The sequence below is a fragment of the Penicillium hispanicum genome (genome assembly GCF_028827665.1).
Source record: "Penicillium hispanicum strain IBT 35686 chromosome Unknown utg000004l_segment0_segment0, whole genome shotgun sequence".
In the NCBI taxonomy this organism is placed as follows: domain Eukaryota; kingdom Fungi; phylum Ascomycota; class Eurotiomycetes; order Eurotiales; family Aspergillaceae; genus Penicillium; species Penicillium hispanicum.
This window is the reverse complement of record NW_026623196.1, coordinates 3610372-3626415: the sequence shown is the minus strand read 5'-3', so window position 1 is coordinate 3626415 and position 16044 is coordinate 3610372. Positions and strand designations below refer to the sequence as shown.

The 16044-nt window shown below is 52.8% G+C and overlaps 4 protein-coding genes across 4 annotated transcripts; 1 reads left to right on the top strand and 3 right to left on the bottom strand.

Annotated features, from left to right (window-relative positions):
• Positions 1–106: 106 nt before the first annotated feature.
• On the bottom strand, positions 107–5928 carry N7459_005108 (ECM29 family proteasome component; the record flags this gene model as incomplete). The annotated part of the gene is made up of 3 exons (XM_056944292.1): positions 107–516; positions 571–838; positions 1009–5928. The coding sequence occupies 3 exons, from the start codon at positions 5926–5928 to the stop codon at positions 107–109; spliced, it is 5598 nt and encodes a 1865-aa protein (XP_056801175.1).
• A 902-nt stretch (positions 5929–6830) lies between these two features.
• On the bottom strand, positions 6831–11532 carry N7459_005107 (uncharacterized protein; the record flags this gene model as incomplete). Its single annotated transcript, XM_056944291.1, has 5 exons — positions 6831–7394; positions 7459–7916; positions 7972–11200; positions 11266–11432; positions 11499–11532. 5 exons carry the CDS (start codon positions 11530–11532, stop codon positions 6831–6833), a joined length of 4452 nt encoding a protein of 1483 aa, XP_056801174.1.
• A 251-nt stretch (positions 11533–11783) lies between these two features.
• Positions 11784–13199, bottom strand: N7459_005106 (uncharacterized protein; the record flags this gene model as incomplete). The annotated part of the gene is made up of 1 exon (XM_056944290.1): positions 11784–13199. One exon carries the CDS (start codon positions 13197–13199, stop codon positions 11784–11786), a length of 1416 nt encoding a protein of 471 aa, XP_056801173.1.
• Positions 13200–14361: 1162 nt separating this feature from the next.
• N7459_005105 (class I SAM-dependent methyltransferase) lies at positions 14362–15888 on the top strand (the record flags this gene model as incomplete). Its single annotated transcript, XM_056944289.1, has 9 exons — positions 14362–14481; positions 14541–14648; positions 14715–14725; positions 14780–14819; positions 14874–14915; positions 14972–15057; positions 15119–15274; positions 15338–15799; positions 15852–15888. 9 exons carry the CDS (start codon positions 14362–14364, stop codon positions 15886–15888), a joined length of 1062 nt encoding a protein of 353 aa, XP_056801172.1.
• Between the last annotated feature and the right edge of the window lie 156 nt (positions 15889–16044).

Below are 16044 nucleotides of genomic sequence, written 5' to 3'. Positions count from 1 at the left end.
AGGTATACGTACAAATCGTGGCTAGACGGAGTCTTCACCACATCAAATGATCATCATCCCCCCCCATTCCCTTCTCCCCCATATCCACCGTCGATCCACCACGTGGTTAGACCCGCGCCAGGGCCTCGTCCAGCATGCGCTGAACACCTTCCGATCGTTCACTCTGCCTCCATTCCCGGAGCGCCGCGCCCAGCGCCTCGGGCTCCCCTCGCACCACCGGCCGTAGCCTCAGATACGCCAGCACCGCCTCTGCACGACCCTTGCGAACGGACTCGACGGCATCCCGCTCCCGCGTGAGCAGGCTGGCCAGCGCGCTCAGCGGCCCCGCCAAGGCGTGTTCGTCGTCGACGCCGCGGTCGCCCTCCTGCTCGTCCGGCCCACCGGGGGTCGTCCACGCATCAATTCGGGCGAAGAACGCTTGGAGCTCTTGGTAGGCCGTGCTGACGACCTGTCTCCCCCCGTGGGTCAGAGCCAGGTCCAGCGGACCGATCGTTTGTGTCACGTATCCTCCCAGCACTGCGGTTAGGCTTAGCTGGGTCGACGCTAGGGGGTTCCCGCAGGGCAACTGACCTGAGCCTGAAGGCGTCGTGGTGGGGATCAGGCATTGCAGGAGGCACTGCACGCTCGCCGCGAGGGTATCGGCCGGGTCTCGCCCATTCTCCTCAATGTCCATCTTATCGCCGTCCGTGTCGGTGAACTCCTCTACTAGCTCTGGGATAATCTTCAGTGCCTCCGGCATGAGATCTAGTCCCCGGGCCTGTGCCATCTCCCCGAGGGCTCGTAGTGCATGGGGTCGGTAAGCAGCATTGGTTCGTTTTGCTTCGCGGATGGCAATGGTCTGATGCGGGGAGTTAGTCCATCTCGTGAGCGTAAGAACTTTCCAGATTCGGCCTGAGTCCCGTTCGTAGGCTCTTCCTTTTCGGGCATAGGCAGTCCCAAGTGGGCGAAAGAGAAGGCTTCAAAAAGGGAAAGGGAGAAAAAAGAACACAGGATCACGATAACACGCACCTTCATCAGCTCGCCCTGGTCCGGACGCGCGGCCCACAACGCCCGTCCTTGTCGGCCGAACTTCACCAACGCCGTCAGCACAACCTCCTTACCCTCCCACGTCTTCCCCGCCAGCGCCTTCTCCAGCACCGGCCACACCAATTGCGCCGTGGAGAGATCGATCTCCGCCTCCAACGCTAGCACCGCCTGGGCAATCGCACGTGCCGCCGTGTGCTTGATAGCCCACCGCGCCGAGTCCAGATTTTCGGATACGAGGCCGACGATCTCCCGAATATACAGAGCCACCGCGCGGCTCCCGCCCACATTGTCTTGCCACGTTTTTTCAAATTCTTCCCTTACATGCTCATCCGCGTCGTGCTTACACACGAACACAAATGGCAGCGCGGCTGTGGCGAATGCCATGAACCGGTCGTTTGAGAGCTTCGACGACGAGTACAGGATCTCGGCTGCGATTGCCCGCGTCACGGCATCGTCCGACTCCAGATACAACTTCTTCGCATAGTTGATCGTCTTGAGTACTCGGTCATCCGACGCCAATCGCATTAGGTAGCCCATCGACGTGCAGTATGATGCGCTCACCGTGTCGTTGCGATCGACGACGTACTTGCTGAGTAGCAGGATGAATCGGTCTGCATATGGTCGGAACAGGAGAGTTTTCATGCTCAACAGCACCAGCACCCGGCTGCAGCCTACCTTTGAGGGGAGGCCCACGGCGGATCGTAGAACGTCTTCCAATTTCGGTGCCAATTCCTTCAAATTGGTTTCGTCCAGGTGGTCGATCAAGTATCGCTCGATCACCTCCATCATGGGCGAGGTGCGGATACTGGATAGACGCATCTTGTCGATTTCTTGGCCGGTGAGACCATATTTGTCGGCATTGAGATGAACGTAATTGACGGCCTGGGGCTCAAGGGAGCTAAGAGATCCCAGGAACTTCTCGAGGATACCGGGGACGAACGGACGCAGCAGTGTACCGTGACTCTTCTTGATGATCTGAATGAGCGCACCAATGGCGTATCCCCGTACCTCCTCTACACTGGAGTCAAGACCCTTGTCACTGAGGAGAAACGGAATGGCGCTGCTCAGAAGAGTGCTGGCACGCTTCTCGGTGCCATTGGTCTCCAATGTACGAATCACCGAGTTGGTGATGGTCTGGCACAGCTTGAGGGCGGCCGTGCGTACAGACTCCTTGATGTCATCCAACAGCTTGAAGGCTTTACTGTAAATCTCATCCAAATACTTCGCGTACTTCTCCGGGCGACGGCCTGAGACCAGATCCGCCACCGCAACGCAGCTCGCCTGGCGGGCACGCCATTCGCGCCCGGAAAGCATGCTTTTGAGCAGGTCTTCCATAATCTGGTCGAAGTGGGTATCGATCACCACAGTGGGGTCCTTCACTAGCGCCTGCCAAATGCTGTTCATGGACCGCTGCACATTCGGATTCGGGTCAAAGCGGTATCGGAAGAGCTTCGGATAGATCTTGGGGTTCTGGGCCAGATAGCCGTCGACGCTAGAGTCAGAAAAGATAGTGCTGATTCCGAAGCGGCCAAAGGCTGCCCGATTAGACCAGAGGGCATTATTAGAGGCCATCGACATGAAGCGATAGACAAGGGTTGGATCGCCCGCCTCCGCGGCGAGGTTCATGATGTCCTTGTAGGTATTGACGGATGAGCCTTCACCCGTCGGAAGAGCACCAGGTTCGAACAACTGGGTATCGGCAGTGACATTGCCGCCTCCCAAGTTGGACCCCGTGGTCGTGAATGAGTCCACTAGATCGCGAACCAGATCATCTTTGAGAGCCTGATCACCGATCTCATACACTAGACCGAGTCCGTGAGCACCGGTCTCTTGGACCACTTCGTCTCGGCTCCCAAGGAGACTAGTGAATGTGGCTTGACACTTGCGTAACCGCCCCTGCATTTCCTGCAGGTGGCCGCAATTTTTGACGAGCGATAAGAGCCATATGGCAGAGGCTTTGCGGAGCGCCGGCTTGGACGCCACACAGCCAGCCATGACCTTATCACAAATCTCTGTGAACACGCTGCGCGGCACATCCGATTGGGGGAAGGGAGCATCCACATCGAAGTCCCGAATTAGGGCCCGTGAGTCCCATCCAATGGCAACGTTGCTCACAGCTTCACCCACGGTGAACTGGACTTCGGGGCTGCGGATCTCGTGAAGGCTGTAAATTGCGTCCAAGAAACCCCCGAACAAGGGATTGTCAGGCTGAGCCCGGGAAAATGTTAATGTCACTAAGCCCAGGGCCATGATAGGAATGTCACTCTCTGATTTAGCATCACTCGACAGCTTCTGTTGCACCTTTTTCCAGCCATCCTCCGGGAGTGTTTGAAGGGACAGAATACTGGACAAACTAAGCTGTCCAAGGGCCGTCTCTGCCGTCCGTTGCAATAGAGTATCGCGGGAAACGTCAATGATGCCCATCGCCGTTTCAATAAACTGTTTGACATGCGTTTCAGGAACCTTAGTCAGAAGGTTCCGGTATGCAAGCCGGCTCAGCAGATAAGAAAACGCCAGAATTGCGCCGCGGACCCGCAGCGCGGCTTCGCCGATTGCTGTATTCCAGGACTCAATAGTCCCAGTCAGCTGAGTCACAAAAGTGCTTAGCTCACTGTCAGCGAATGAAGGGTGAGAGACAAGAATCCCAAATGCCCGTGCCGCGAAGCCTTGCACGTCCTCATTGTTGCTGAAAATAGGCCTAGCCAGAGACGGTGCCTGAGAGACCAGCTTCTCGACAACGTCGTTGGGTGCCAACGCACAAATCTCCACAAAATGAACACCGCACTGGCGAAGACCCGCGAGATCTTCCCTTACAAGTCCTTCTAGCATGCTAGACAGGAACAGGTAAACAGGCTCCTTTTCCGATTTGCGGAGATACTGCCTCACGGCTGATCGGGCTTCCTCACTGGTCGATAGGTGCACTTCAAGCTTATAGTCCCAGTCTTGATCGAGCTCGGTTGTGACCTTGGATGCCGAGAACGCTTCCCAGAGTAAAGTGTTGCGGAGGAACGTGATAGCGGGCACAAATGCATTTTTGTACGAGCCCGATAGAAGCTCCGGCCTAGATAAATTTGGGGTCGATGAGGTATTACCCTCGCTTTCTGGAGCAAGTAGGAATCTAGTAGCCTCTGCGAATTTTGGAAATTCAAACCAATAGTCATCGCGATTCTGGCTGGCTGAGGTGGTGGACCCCCATTTCTGATCCTTGGTTGGATTGAGAAGGCGGAACCAGTACGGATGAAGGCCTTTCTTGCCTTCTTCCACGATCTCTTGCTGTCTCTCTGGGCCCCTTGCCATAGCCATGAGATCGATCCAGCGAGCCACCACATCACTGAAGGGCAAAAATCGGTTAGCAAACCGCACAGCGGCATACTGAGTGCCCCGAACAATGTCGAAGCCAGTGTCTGGGTTGACATCTCCAGGCTGTAAAGCCATCTGATGAACCAAAAAATGGCGTAGTTGATCCTGGAACGTTTTGTCATGGCTGTCCAAGGATGAATTGAGGATACTTCCCAGTGCTTGATCAATACTGACGAAGATCTGCGGGCTTGAATCATCGGAGCTCAATGATGTGAACAACCATCTGACTAGATCAAATTCGAAGTTCTCTCCTGTCTCATCGCGTAGCTGAAAGTCAACTTTGGGCACCAGGATACCAATACTTTCGTAGGCAAGGCCACGCAGACTCAGGTCTGTAGCAGGAAGTCTCTGTCCACTAGCGGCTGGACTTGGCCAGCCCTGAGACTGTATGAAATCTCGTAAGCCTGCAATAAGCTTGGGGGCTATTTTCTTGAGATCCGAAGGGGAGCCCATACGGACAACCCACGTCATGAATGTGAAGATCTGGTTTCTTAATTTCGACGCTTGTAGCCCTTGTGCGGATCTTGCCATATCTGACAGCAGTCCATCTTCGATAAGTTTAAAGATCCTTTGGGTGTTCTCTGTTGCCTTGATAGATTTCCCGAGGAAAACCAAGATCTTGACTTGCAGTGGAGGCCGAACTGGAGGGGCTCCGCCGGCTCCAGAGCCAAAATAAAGATCGTACAATTGCTGCACAATCACCGAGTCCTCGAGATCGACGGCAAATCGCTTCAAGGTCTCATCACCCAGATCGGCAAGTCGGCCATTTGCATCCGCCGAAGCGATCAGTGAAGGTATAAAGCGCTGGGCATCGGCGAATGCACCACTTCCAAGAAATCGGAGAGCAATGACCTTGGTCTCTGTCAAGTTCAAGCCACCCGACGCACCGGGATTCCACGTTTCACTTGCAGGTGCACCCTTGGTCAGAAAGGTATACTCCTCTGGCGACAGACCAGGACAGCTTGGAGCCTCTGCGGCTGCAGGCGAAAGAAGTAGGAGCTTCTCGAGCCAGAAAGACAAGAACCGGGAATCTTCATCGGAAAGCCCAAGACGTTCTTTTAGATGATTGTCATCTTCACTGCCCTTTGGAGGAATCTTGAAGAGAGGGAGCAAGCGCAACACAAGGTTGAACACGATAGCACCTTGGGCAACGGATGTGCCGATCTCCGCGATTCCGTGAAGCAGGGGCAGAAGGATCTCGACTCGGGCCTCTGAGCCAAGCCTGTCGATACCCTGTTGCGCATATATTAGATCAAAATGCCTGACCAGTTGGGACTTCTGCTCTTTGAACTGCTTTAACAGTGCAGCGACCGGTAATTGGATCGAGGGGGCCTTGACGCGGGCGCTGACATGCTGGCAGACAGAGATGACTTTGTTGCGCACCGCCACGCTATCCGACGCAAGCTTCAGCAAGAGAGGAGTCAGGTAAGTTTGGAGCAGGGACTGGAGCTTTTCATCGGTATCGGCCATGGCGATTCTGAATTCCACCTTGCCTATCAGACTTAGCTCGCGAGCCTCGGGGCTCGGTGAGTCTGACGCCATGATGTGGAATGTGTGTTGAAGACAGAGAAGCCAGAAGTGACATTGATCGGGAAGAGGTGTCCAGGAGGGTAGAAAGAGGCTCTTCTGTCCTTTACAGGCACCAACACACGCACGTCACCGTCGTTGACTCGGTGTATTCCACGTCGGCGCGGGACCCCATGATTAGTCACTATTTTGATTAGTCACCGTGATCCGACCAGGTTCCAAAATTGGAAGGTTCGACTTCGAAAGGCCATGGTAACTGATATGTCCATGAATAAATTTAATCTATGCATCTAGCTAGAAGGGCAAAAGGATGACAATAGCCGGTAACTTTTATCTACACTATACATTAAGTATACACGCCAATCACCGCTCGCCTTCCATCGCCGCTTTACCATAGGATGTCTTCACTCTGCATATTTGGCTCGCTTTGATGAATGCTATATTGGCCTACTCCGATTCGCCTCCTGCTGCTGGTACCCCTAAATTTGACCCTCCATTTGCCTTGCCAATCACGGGAGTGTATATTCCCCCACGCTTTGATCTACTATCCGACTACCAATTAATCGATCAGGCACGGAACTCTCTCTGAGATCATGAACAGCGTGTAAGTGGATTTCGATCAACTTACGCAGATAAAGGCAGAACTAGAGAGATCAGGGAAGGCTCAGGCCCCGTCCCCTTCATTAACAAAACTTCTGAACTCGGAGGCGTCGGGCTTTTCTTCACCTTGCACATGACTAAGAGAATTCAGAACTAAGGCGGGTGCATCATGTGAAGGTCAACGATGAATGCGAGCGGATGAAACGGAGGGTTTAGCAAGAACCACCACATAGTCCGTGTACTTAATAAGCTACGCAATCAATCTCCAGTGGTGATCAAGTTTGTCAACTATTTGATTTCACCAGGCAAGTCCGTAATTACATATTGTCGTGGGTTATAGATTCATCTCTCCTTTGCTCGGCGGCCTCGCCTCGCAAGAAGCGGCCAACCTCCCTCTCCGCCTCGGCTGACCGGTCATTTCCATCTTTCTGGCCCGAGTTTCCAAAGAGACACTGCCATAGATCATCCTTCTTGACCAGCTCTCCTCCTGATGCTCCACTTGTCATCAAGTTTGTTAGACTGACATCTTGCATCTCCATGGAATTGGCTGAATCGATGGCCGTCTCCGTGAGATCCTCAAGCGTTCTTTCATTAGCCTCACCAGGGTTCGTCAAGTGTGCCTCCTTCTCTTGCTCTTCTTTCTCCATAATGTGAGCGAGTCTACGAGCAACGGAGAGCTCGTAGATGGACTCTTCCACAGTCCCAGAGACAAGGTACATCCAGACTGTAGTTGGGCGATGTTGGCCGATTCGATGAATTCGAGCGATCGCCTGAAGCTCAATAGCAGTGTTGATCAACGGCTCACAGAGGAACACATGAGTAGCGTTAATCAGAGTAAGCCCGGATGACTGCGCCTTGCCATGTAGCAAAAAGCACTCAACCTTGAACGGGAGAACTCGTTAGCCCAGATGGTTCTACTTTAGATAACATTGGGTGGAAACATACCGCTGGATCTTTCTTGAATTTCTCAATCCCTCCTGGAGCATCGACATTGCTACTGATGATCCCGAAACGGTGAAACGCCCGTTGCAGGACAGTCAAGAAATTCTTGTACTGGGAGAAAACGATCGACTTGGTACCGGGGTCATGCTCTCGCAGCCAGAGGATATGACGGGCAAGAGTGTCAATCTTAGTGCCAAATGAACCATCGAGATCGATGTTCTTGATCTCCTTTAGAAGCCCCGAGCTGATGTCACTATAGATCGCATTTTTCGAATGTCGTTCCTGATCAAACTTGGCGGGCGACTCTTCCTCTTGAGCAAGTAGTTGTTGAGGCTTGTATGTGATTTGATGAAAGTCATTGAATTTCAAGCGCTTCTTGCACATGGGACAATTTCGATGCTGGCGCCACCACATTCGTAGGCAGTCTGTGCAATACTTGTGGCCACATACAGTCAAGACACCTATATTGAAAATATAAGCAGAAGAATAAGAACCAAGGAGGAATGCAGTACTCACCGAGTTCAAAGCTCGACTGGCAGATGATGCAAATTCTCGCGGTGTCCTCGGAGCCAGATTCATCTCGTAGATGAATCAGATACCGCCTCTTTGATTTCAATGAGGATATCTTTCCTTCAATGGTCTCTTCCTGCTTCAACTTAGAAGCAAAGACTGCTTCGTCCATAGGTTTGCCTGCGCTTTCTTCATCATAGGGCGCAACAGTATCCGAAATCTGCTGTAGATGGCGATAGTACTCCAGCCGATTGTTCATCGTATCACGGAACATCTCCACCTCTCTTTCCAGACTTGAAGACACCTTGAGCTGCTCAGCAATCATTTGACCCGCGTTCTTCAAGACTTGTCCAGTCAACTCAAGTTCAGCACGGGCACGCGAGTTCCCTCCACTTGCTTGCCATTCAAGCGAAGTTACCAGGCTGCGGAGCTCACTGACAATTCCACGAAGTGACCCAAGCTGAGGATCAGGCATCATTCGACTGCGTTTATTCATAATAGAGAGGAAAAGCTCAGGCGAAGGCCCTTCACCCTTTTGTGCCTGGATGATGCCCGCCTTCACTTCATGGGAGATGAGGATATTCTTTTGGCCCGTCAAAGCATCGTGGCGATCGGCATACATTGACCTCAAGGCTTCCATATAGACATACATCTCATCTTGATGTTTCGTCGACCGCTCGTATTCGTTCCCTTCAAGTTCAGCATCCTCCTCTTGATCAATGAGTGACTGGGAAACCAGTTTCGTCATCACATCCCGCCATTCCTTGTACTGTTCAGCATGAGCGTTCAGAGCAGCACATAAGTCTTCAAATCTGTTGAGCAAACGGTAGGACTCGAGTCCCATGCCGTAGAGGTAGGGCTTCATTTTAGGAATTTTCACGAACTGCTTGTTCTGCGTCTTTTCCTTAATTGCTCTCATATAGCGCTCGACCTTCCGGGATATGTCCGTCAACATCTCCTTGCGGATCAGCTTAGCAGCCTCGTAGCCTTCCTCTTCTTTTCGTTCGAGTGATTTGAAATCCTCCGAATCAGGCTGTGTGAGGCTGGGATCACTTTTGATCTGGTAATATGCATTGGCAGTAAAGAAAACGGCAATATGCTGGACCTCGAGAGCGGCTCGGAGTTTTAGCCGGCACTGGCCAATGCGACTATTTTTGTCCGCCTCGCCCTCGTCATCGCTGATATCTTCGGAAATATCCTGAGAATCATCTTTCAGTTTATTCTTCTCGATTTCTTTCTGCAGTCGAAGCTGTTCTCGGCTGTCGATGACGATCCCAGTTGCATGCTCTAGCGCTGCCTGCCAAAGAGCTAGAGCCTCTTTCCGCCGCTTGGCGTTCTCAAGGAGCTGGCCACGGCGTAATTGGGATAGCAGAAGCGAGCGTTCTTCAGTGCGAATCGATGTGTCGGTAGTCTCAATCATGACTTCAAGGACCTCATCAACAGTACGCAGTGGCCCGTTACCAGCACCCAGGGCCCGACGATTGCTCCCACTGACCTCAGGATGGAGACAGGTCTGACGAAGTCGCGTCAACCAGGAACGCATCCGTTCAACTATGCCAGGATCTTCTGGATTCCAGTCACCCCGAAGGGGTGCACCTGAAGAGTCAAGACCGCATTGCTCACACATCTCCTCAAATAGTTGGCCGTAATGCTGTTCCTCTATAGCGGTGAACGGAGTGGTAATCACCACACGCTTTTGACGTGGAAGGCGGAGCTCATCACGAACCCGATCTTTACTGTGTCGAAGCGCGATTGTTTTGATGATGTCCACCAGTACAGGTCCAAACCTTGAATACAGCCGCTTCCATAGTGGATTCGAGTCGCAGAATGGTTGATAATGTAGAAACAAAAGAAGGCCGAACAAGTCGTCTATATCTCGGCGGAGCGGTGTACCAGTCACTGCCCAAGCATTCCGTCGGGGAATCAATCGGGCGACTTTTGCTGCATTGCTGACTCCGCTCTCAATCATCTGAGCCTCATCTAGGCAGACGCGCCACCAGGATATGCGGACTAGTGGTGTTTTCCGAGGCTCGAATCTCTTCTCGTGGCGTAGACTTCGCGTCGGCGCTGCCCCAGCATAGTGAATCTCGCGGGAAATGACGTTGTATGTCGTGAGAACAACATCAAACTCAGCGATTCCTTCAACTACCAAATCGTCTGACTCTTCTTGTCCACGCCTTATTCCCGTGTAATGGTGTACCCGTAGCTCCGGAGCATGCTGCTCGAGTTCTTGCTTCCACTGTTCCAGGATTGCAGGTGGAGTGATGATCAAAGTAGCACCAGAAACTCTCAGACCATCAGGATCAGGCTTGACTTGTTCAGGACGTCGATTCAAGCTTATCAATGCAATCATCTCGACAGTCTTGCCTAATCCCATCTCCTCTGCAAGGATGCCGCCCTTCAGGTAGTCTGCAGTATCGATCCATTTGCTTATATCGGTCGTGACTGTCATGTAAAGATGACTGAAATAGCAGGTATTTCCATCCGCATCGGTCATTTTCCTGAAAGACGCTGGAAGATCCTTACCTGGTGACCTTTCAACGGGGACCAGTTTTTCATCCTGCTGGAGTATCATCCCTTCTCTTTCCAGAAGCCAACGAACAGCTCTCCTCTGAAACGGGAACAGCTCGCAGACAAGACCAGGGCATTTAATCTCCGCAGATGTACTTTTCGAATTCGGTGGGACGTGGACACTTTGGTAGAATTCCAGAGGAGACCAGCCTCGCAGAGGCCCCAGCAATTTCTCGCGATGCTCCCGTTGCCCCGATGAGCCGGTTGGACGTTCATAGTCCTCTTGCAGGACATATTTCCCAAAGACTTCCAGGAGTGGATCTTGAAGATGAGTCAAATCCGGCATTTCAAGAGTATCCCTCCAAAGAACAGCCACCTCCAGAATGAATGAGGTCCTGTCTTTGTCTTGGGTTATTGTGGCCTGGTAACATGCTGTAGGGGGGCGGTTGAAGTACCGATCGGCGGAGACAAGGTTACCGGCGCGCTTCAAATGCTGCAAAATTCCATAAATATGGGAATCCTCGAAGGTACTATTGAATAGATCTTTTTTCTCTATACCAACAGTCTTCAATTCGAGTGTATAGCTCTCGCGATTGGCTCGTTTGGTAGAATCATCACCATATGAGTGAGTATTCTTGGTTTCGAGAAGAACGGGAACTCGGTAGGAGGAATTAATAGAGAAGTGCGCTTCATCATTGTTCGGCTCGAGTTGTTGCGAAAATTCCTAGAGACGAGGTGGCGAAATGGTCAGCTTTGTCATTTTAACCTATTGTGCCACTCAGTACTCACCAGGCGCAGCGTCAATCGTGCCAGCAGGATATACCCCAGAGGCAATCCATTATTAGAGATGCCATAATCCTGAGCAAGACTGTAGGGGCCAGACTTCGTGACCTTGCGACGTTTGGCGGGACGCTCGTCAGTGTTGAATGCATCGGCCAGAGATCGGGGGACCGGGCCTGGAGTTGGGAGAAAGTTAGCAATGGTAGTCTATCGGCTTTGTCTTGGAGGCTCCAGAACAGTACCGGGGATTTGCACTTCCTCTGCGACCACGACCATCCTGGAATTGTGTCTTGCTCACACCTTTCCTTTTGCCGCCACGCCAGAAGAGGAGAGCAGGAAAGAGGCGCGATGCGACAGTCGGGCGCCCTTTATCTTATCGCATCACGTGGTGATAGACATAACCCCAGGTTACATAAGGGAGGACCCGACCAATTGGAACCAAGAAGTTTCAGTTTACCGAACAACTCCAAGGTCCAGTGCAAGCCCTGTACTTATATTCTCAACGGCTATTTGAACCTAACAGTCCTCTACTCGACCACCTGCAATTGCTTCAACAGTTCCGCCTTAATGTCGTGCACAAACTCCGTCATCTGTGCCGGCGTGTGGAAAGCCTCGTTATACACCAGCCGGAGTGTCAACTGATCACGAAACGTCCACATATAAACCACACCTTGACGCGATATTATTTCTGTGCCTAACCCGGTATGCGTGATGCTAAACCCACCCTTTGAGGTTCCATATTCGCGCTTCAGATACTTCTCCATGATCCCCATACTGGAGATATCGATATCACTCGGCGGTTCTGTCGGGGTCGGCAGGTTCTGAAGCACCTCGACCAAAGCGGAGGCATACTCCCGGTGTGCCTGGAGATACTCGCTGCTGATACCCTTTTCATACTCCGCCCGATACATGCGGACATTCTCCTCCCAGGTCGCGGAGGCGTCGGCTCGCACCATCCAGCCAGACGTGTATAGCGCGGCTGCCGCCGCGGGAGTCGAGTACGGCTCGGGCAGATACGGCCGCAGCGTATAGCGGATGGTGCTGGTGTAGTGGCGGCCGCGGTGCTCGGCGATGGCGCGCCGGAAGTTGACCGCGGCCAGACTGGCATGCACCGCGGCCGTGATCTTGAAGCCGCGTGCTTTTGCGGCGGACACGGCGGCAGACGTCGTTGTGGGCGAGAATGTGAGCTCGGCGGCTCGCGTGCCGGATGGCACGGTCGAGACATCCCCAATATAGGGCACCCCGAGGGCGCCCGGCACCAGGGCAAAGGTGCCAACTGCCTCGTTGGCGATAGCCTTCTGCTCGCTCGTCGCGGCGAGGGGCGTATTGGCGGCCTCTTCGATCGGTGTCGCCAGCCGTGCAACCTCCGATCCCCAATGGAAGGAATCGAACGGCTCAGGCAGCTTCTCCGAAAGGAGAGTGTTGGCGTGTGAGACCATCAAGTCCAGCAGCTGACCGAGAAGAAGTAGGCCACCAACACCGTCCGTACGCCAGTGAGCGGTATGCAGGAGCAGCTCACTCGATTGGGGGATATAGTACAGCTGAGCATCGGCAGCTGGAGCAATGGTGGCAATCACCTCGTCGGCAGACTGGGCGTCGGCCTCCACAGTAAAGGTCTGCGAGGCCCATTCTCCAAGAGCATCAGCAGAGTCAGGAACCGTGTAGATGAGGTTAGAGTTGAAGGAGTCCGGATGCGCAGCCAGACTAGGGTGCTGGAAGCGCAGATGCAACCAACTGTAGCGGATAAGGGTTGGTAGAAAGTCGGGCGAGCCCGACAAGGCCGCGAATGCCCCGCGAGTACTGAAAGTGGCCGTGTAGTTGACCGCCCAGTGTTCACGACCGAGCGGGTGGCCGGGATCACTGACCAGCTTCAAAAACACCTCGTTGGGGCCAAGGGGCCGGGTAAAGGTATTCGGCGGGTGCTCGGCGGTCGTCCACGGCATATTGAGGCGAGGGTGATTGCTGGGTGATGACTGAAATAGGGAACACGCGAAGATGCTTGCGACAAAAGATGAATTGGCTCTAAACACCGTGTCGAATCTGGCCTCTGGAGGCCAAATAGATCAGGGTAGAGATATATTGTTTCCGAGAGAGCGAACTGACTACCTACCTAGGTAGTTACCTAGGTCAGGTGGGCTGATGACGATTAGTCAGGCTAGTTCTGATTTCCAGGGTTGTATTCTAGTTTTCTATGTAGCTTTCTAGGTAGCTGACGAGGGCGCCAGTAGTCACACGGCTCGACCCAAATCCCAGCTTCCCACAGGGATCTTAGACGGGATCCAGCTTTACTCCCTGCATCCAAATTGATATGAGGTACACTACTATATCTTCCATAATCACCATGAACGGTTTTGTATTGTTCCTAAAACTTACAATCGCTGTTTATGACAGTTTATAAAGTTGTACATCGCATCCGCGCTGAATCGGTTGACAGTTCAACCAGGAGAGAATAAGAATTGTTGATTCTACGAAAGAATATATGCTTGATTACAGTGGCCGAGTCTAAGCAAGGTTTGTCTGAGAAGAAGTCGCCTCCGAGGCTGGTGGAGCTGAACATGCGGTGAAATTGCTCTTAATCCTCGCTGCTCTCGACACATAGCTTATGTACGCCGAGGATCGGGGCCTCGTCTTCCTAGTCCTTGCCTAGGTAATCCTCTTGTATTGAAACTGGTCGAGTCCCCTTGATCATAGATCTTATGCAGCGGTGTATGGTGGTGGGTAAAACCGGAAAAAATAGATCGATGAACGGACTAGCTTGGGTCGGAGGATAAATGGTGCGATAGTAGGGCCGTTGCCTCCTTCTGCGCCCGGACTAAAAGAGAATGGGGCACCAACAAGGTGGAGGACGAGCCGTTTCTCAAAGCGCAGGGAAGACTTGAAGACTGTGGAGTGGAGTTGATTCCCGGCACGTTTCAGTGATTGTCATTGGCAATCCTGACATCCCGCATGCACGATAGATCCAAAAATCCCCATCGCCTTCGGACCCGACAGTTTGGATATAAACCCAAACCCCCTCCGTCCTTGCCGGACAAGCGAGCGAACATTGCACGACGGAGATGGATTTATTTCTTCCTCGTCCTCCTATCGGTGTCTTGTCCCATCACAATGTCTACTTCCCACGAAGCGCCCTCGGCGCCATCCGAGCCAGCCCCATCTGTACCCCCAGTCAACAGCGAGACCCCGGTCAACGCCCCTGCTCCAATTGCGATCGATAATTTTGACGACGTATGTAGACTCGATTGTCTGATTCATTGGGGCCCGGTAATTAAATCTCCATCTTCTAGGACACCAACAGTGAATTCGACGATGAGCTGTCCGATCTCACCTCCCTGTCGTCGAGCGTGCTCGAGTTTGAGTATGAAAATGGTCGACGGTACTGCAGTAGTCGCTCAGTAAGTAGCCTGGCCCAACCTATGAGCATGGTGATCATTTTCAATGACCAACTGACCACCGACTAGGGAAGTTATATGTACCGTCACCCCTTCTGCTAGAGACTCCTGGCTCGGAAGACTGACCGACTTAGGATGCCGAATGACGAGGAGGAACAGGATCGAATGGATATCGTAAGGCACGATTCCTAGTGACGGCCCATATTTGCACACTGACTCGTCCTGCAGACACACCACATGTCCGTGAAGCAACATATTTCTGATGACCCTGTAAACGAGTGCGGCTAACCAGATGATGCAGATGGCTGATGCTAATGAGAGGGGAGCTCTACAATGCCCCGATCAAATCATCACCACAGAACATTCTTGACCTGGGAACGGGAACTGGCATTTGGGCCATGGACATTGCCGAGTCCGTGACATCCTCCATCCTCCGTCTATGCATGCCAGCCCAAACTGACTCCGGACGATAGGAAATTCCCCAGCGCCCACGTCATCGGCAACGACATCAGCCCCATCCAGCCCAGTTGGGTGGCCCCAAATATCGAGTTTATCGTGGAGGATTTCGAAAACGAATGGATGTATGAGCGAAACCACTTTGACTTTATCCATGCACGATGCCTGGCCGGGTACGTTCCCGCCACCATGCCTCCTCGCTCTCAACGAGAGTCCCACTCTAACACCCTGAGCAGATGCGTGGCCGACTGGCCCGCGTTTATCCGCCGGATCTACGACCACGTCAAGCCCGGCGGCTACTTTGAATCACACGAGAGTGCCGTGTGGGCCCGGAGCGACGATGGCTCCCTCAAGGAAGATTCCCCGCTGATGGAATGGCAGCAGGCCGTCAACCTCGCCGGCGACAAGATCGGCCGGGAGCTGAACATCTACCATAAGCTGAAGAACTGGATGATTGAGGCCGGCTTTGAGGATGTCAACTTGTCAGTCTACGCGCTGCCGTTCTCGCCCTGGCCGCGCGATCCCTATCTGAAAACCGTGGGGAAGTACCAGGCAGTGCAGTTGCAGCAGGCTATTGACTCCTATTCGCTGCGCTTGTACACGCAGGTGCTGGGCTGGAGTCCGGATGTGGCCCAGATTCATAATGCGTTGGTCAAGAAGCAGCTGCGGGATAAGAACTTACATGCCTATGTTCAAACGTACAGTTAAACCCCCCGTCGATGGCCGAGTACTCGTACTAACAATGAGCAGAGTCGCCGTTTATGGGAGAAAGCCTCTCCGCGTCTAGTATTCGCTTTGTGAAATAGCCAATTGACGGCTACCGACTGATAGAGACTAAGTTATTACGAAAGATATAGCGACTTAATTCCCCCCAGGGCTATTATGCATTAAATAACTGTGAATCGGTTGTCTTCATAGGCTACAATCTCCCATATGCGGACCC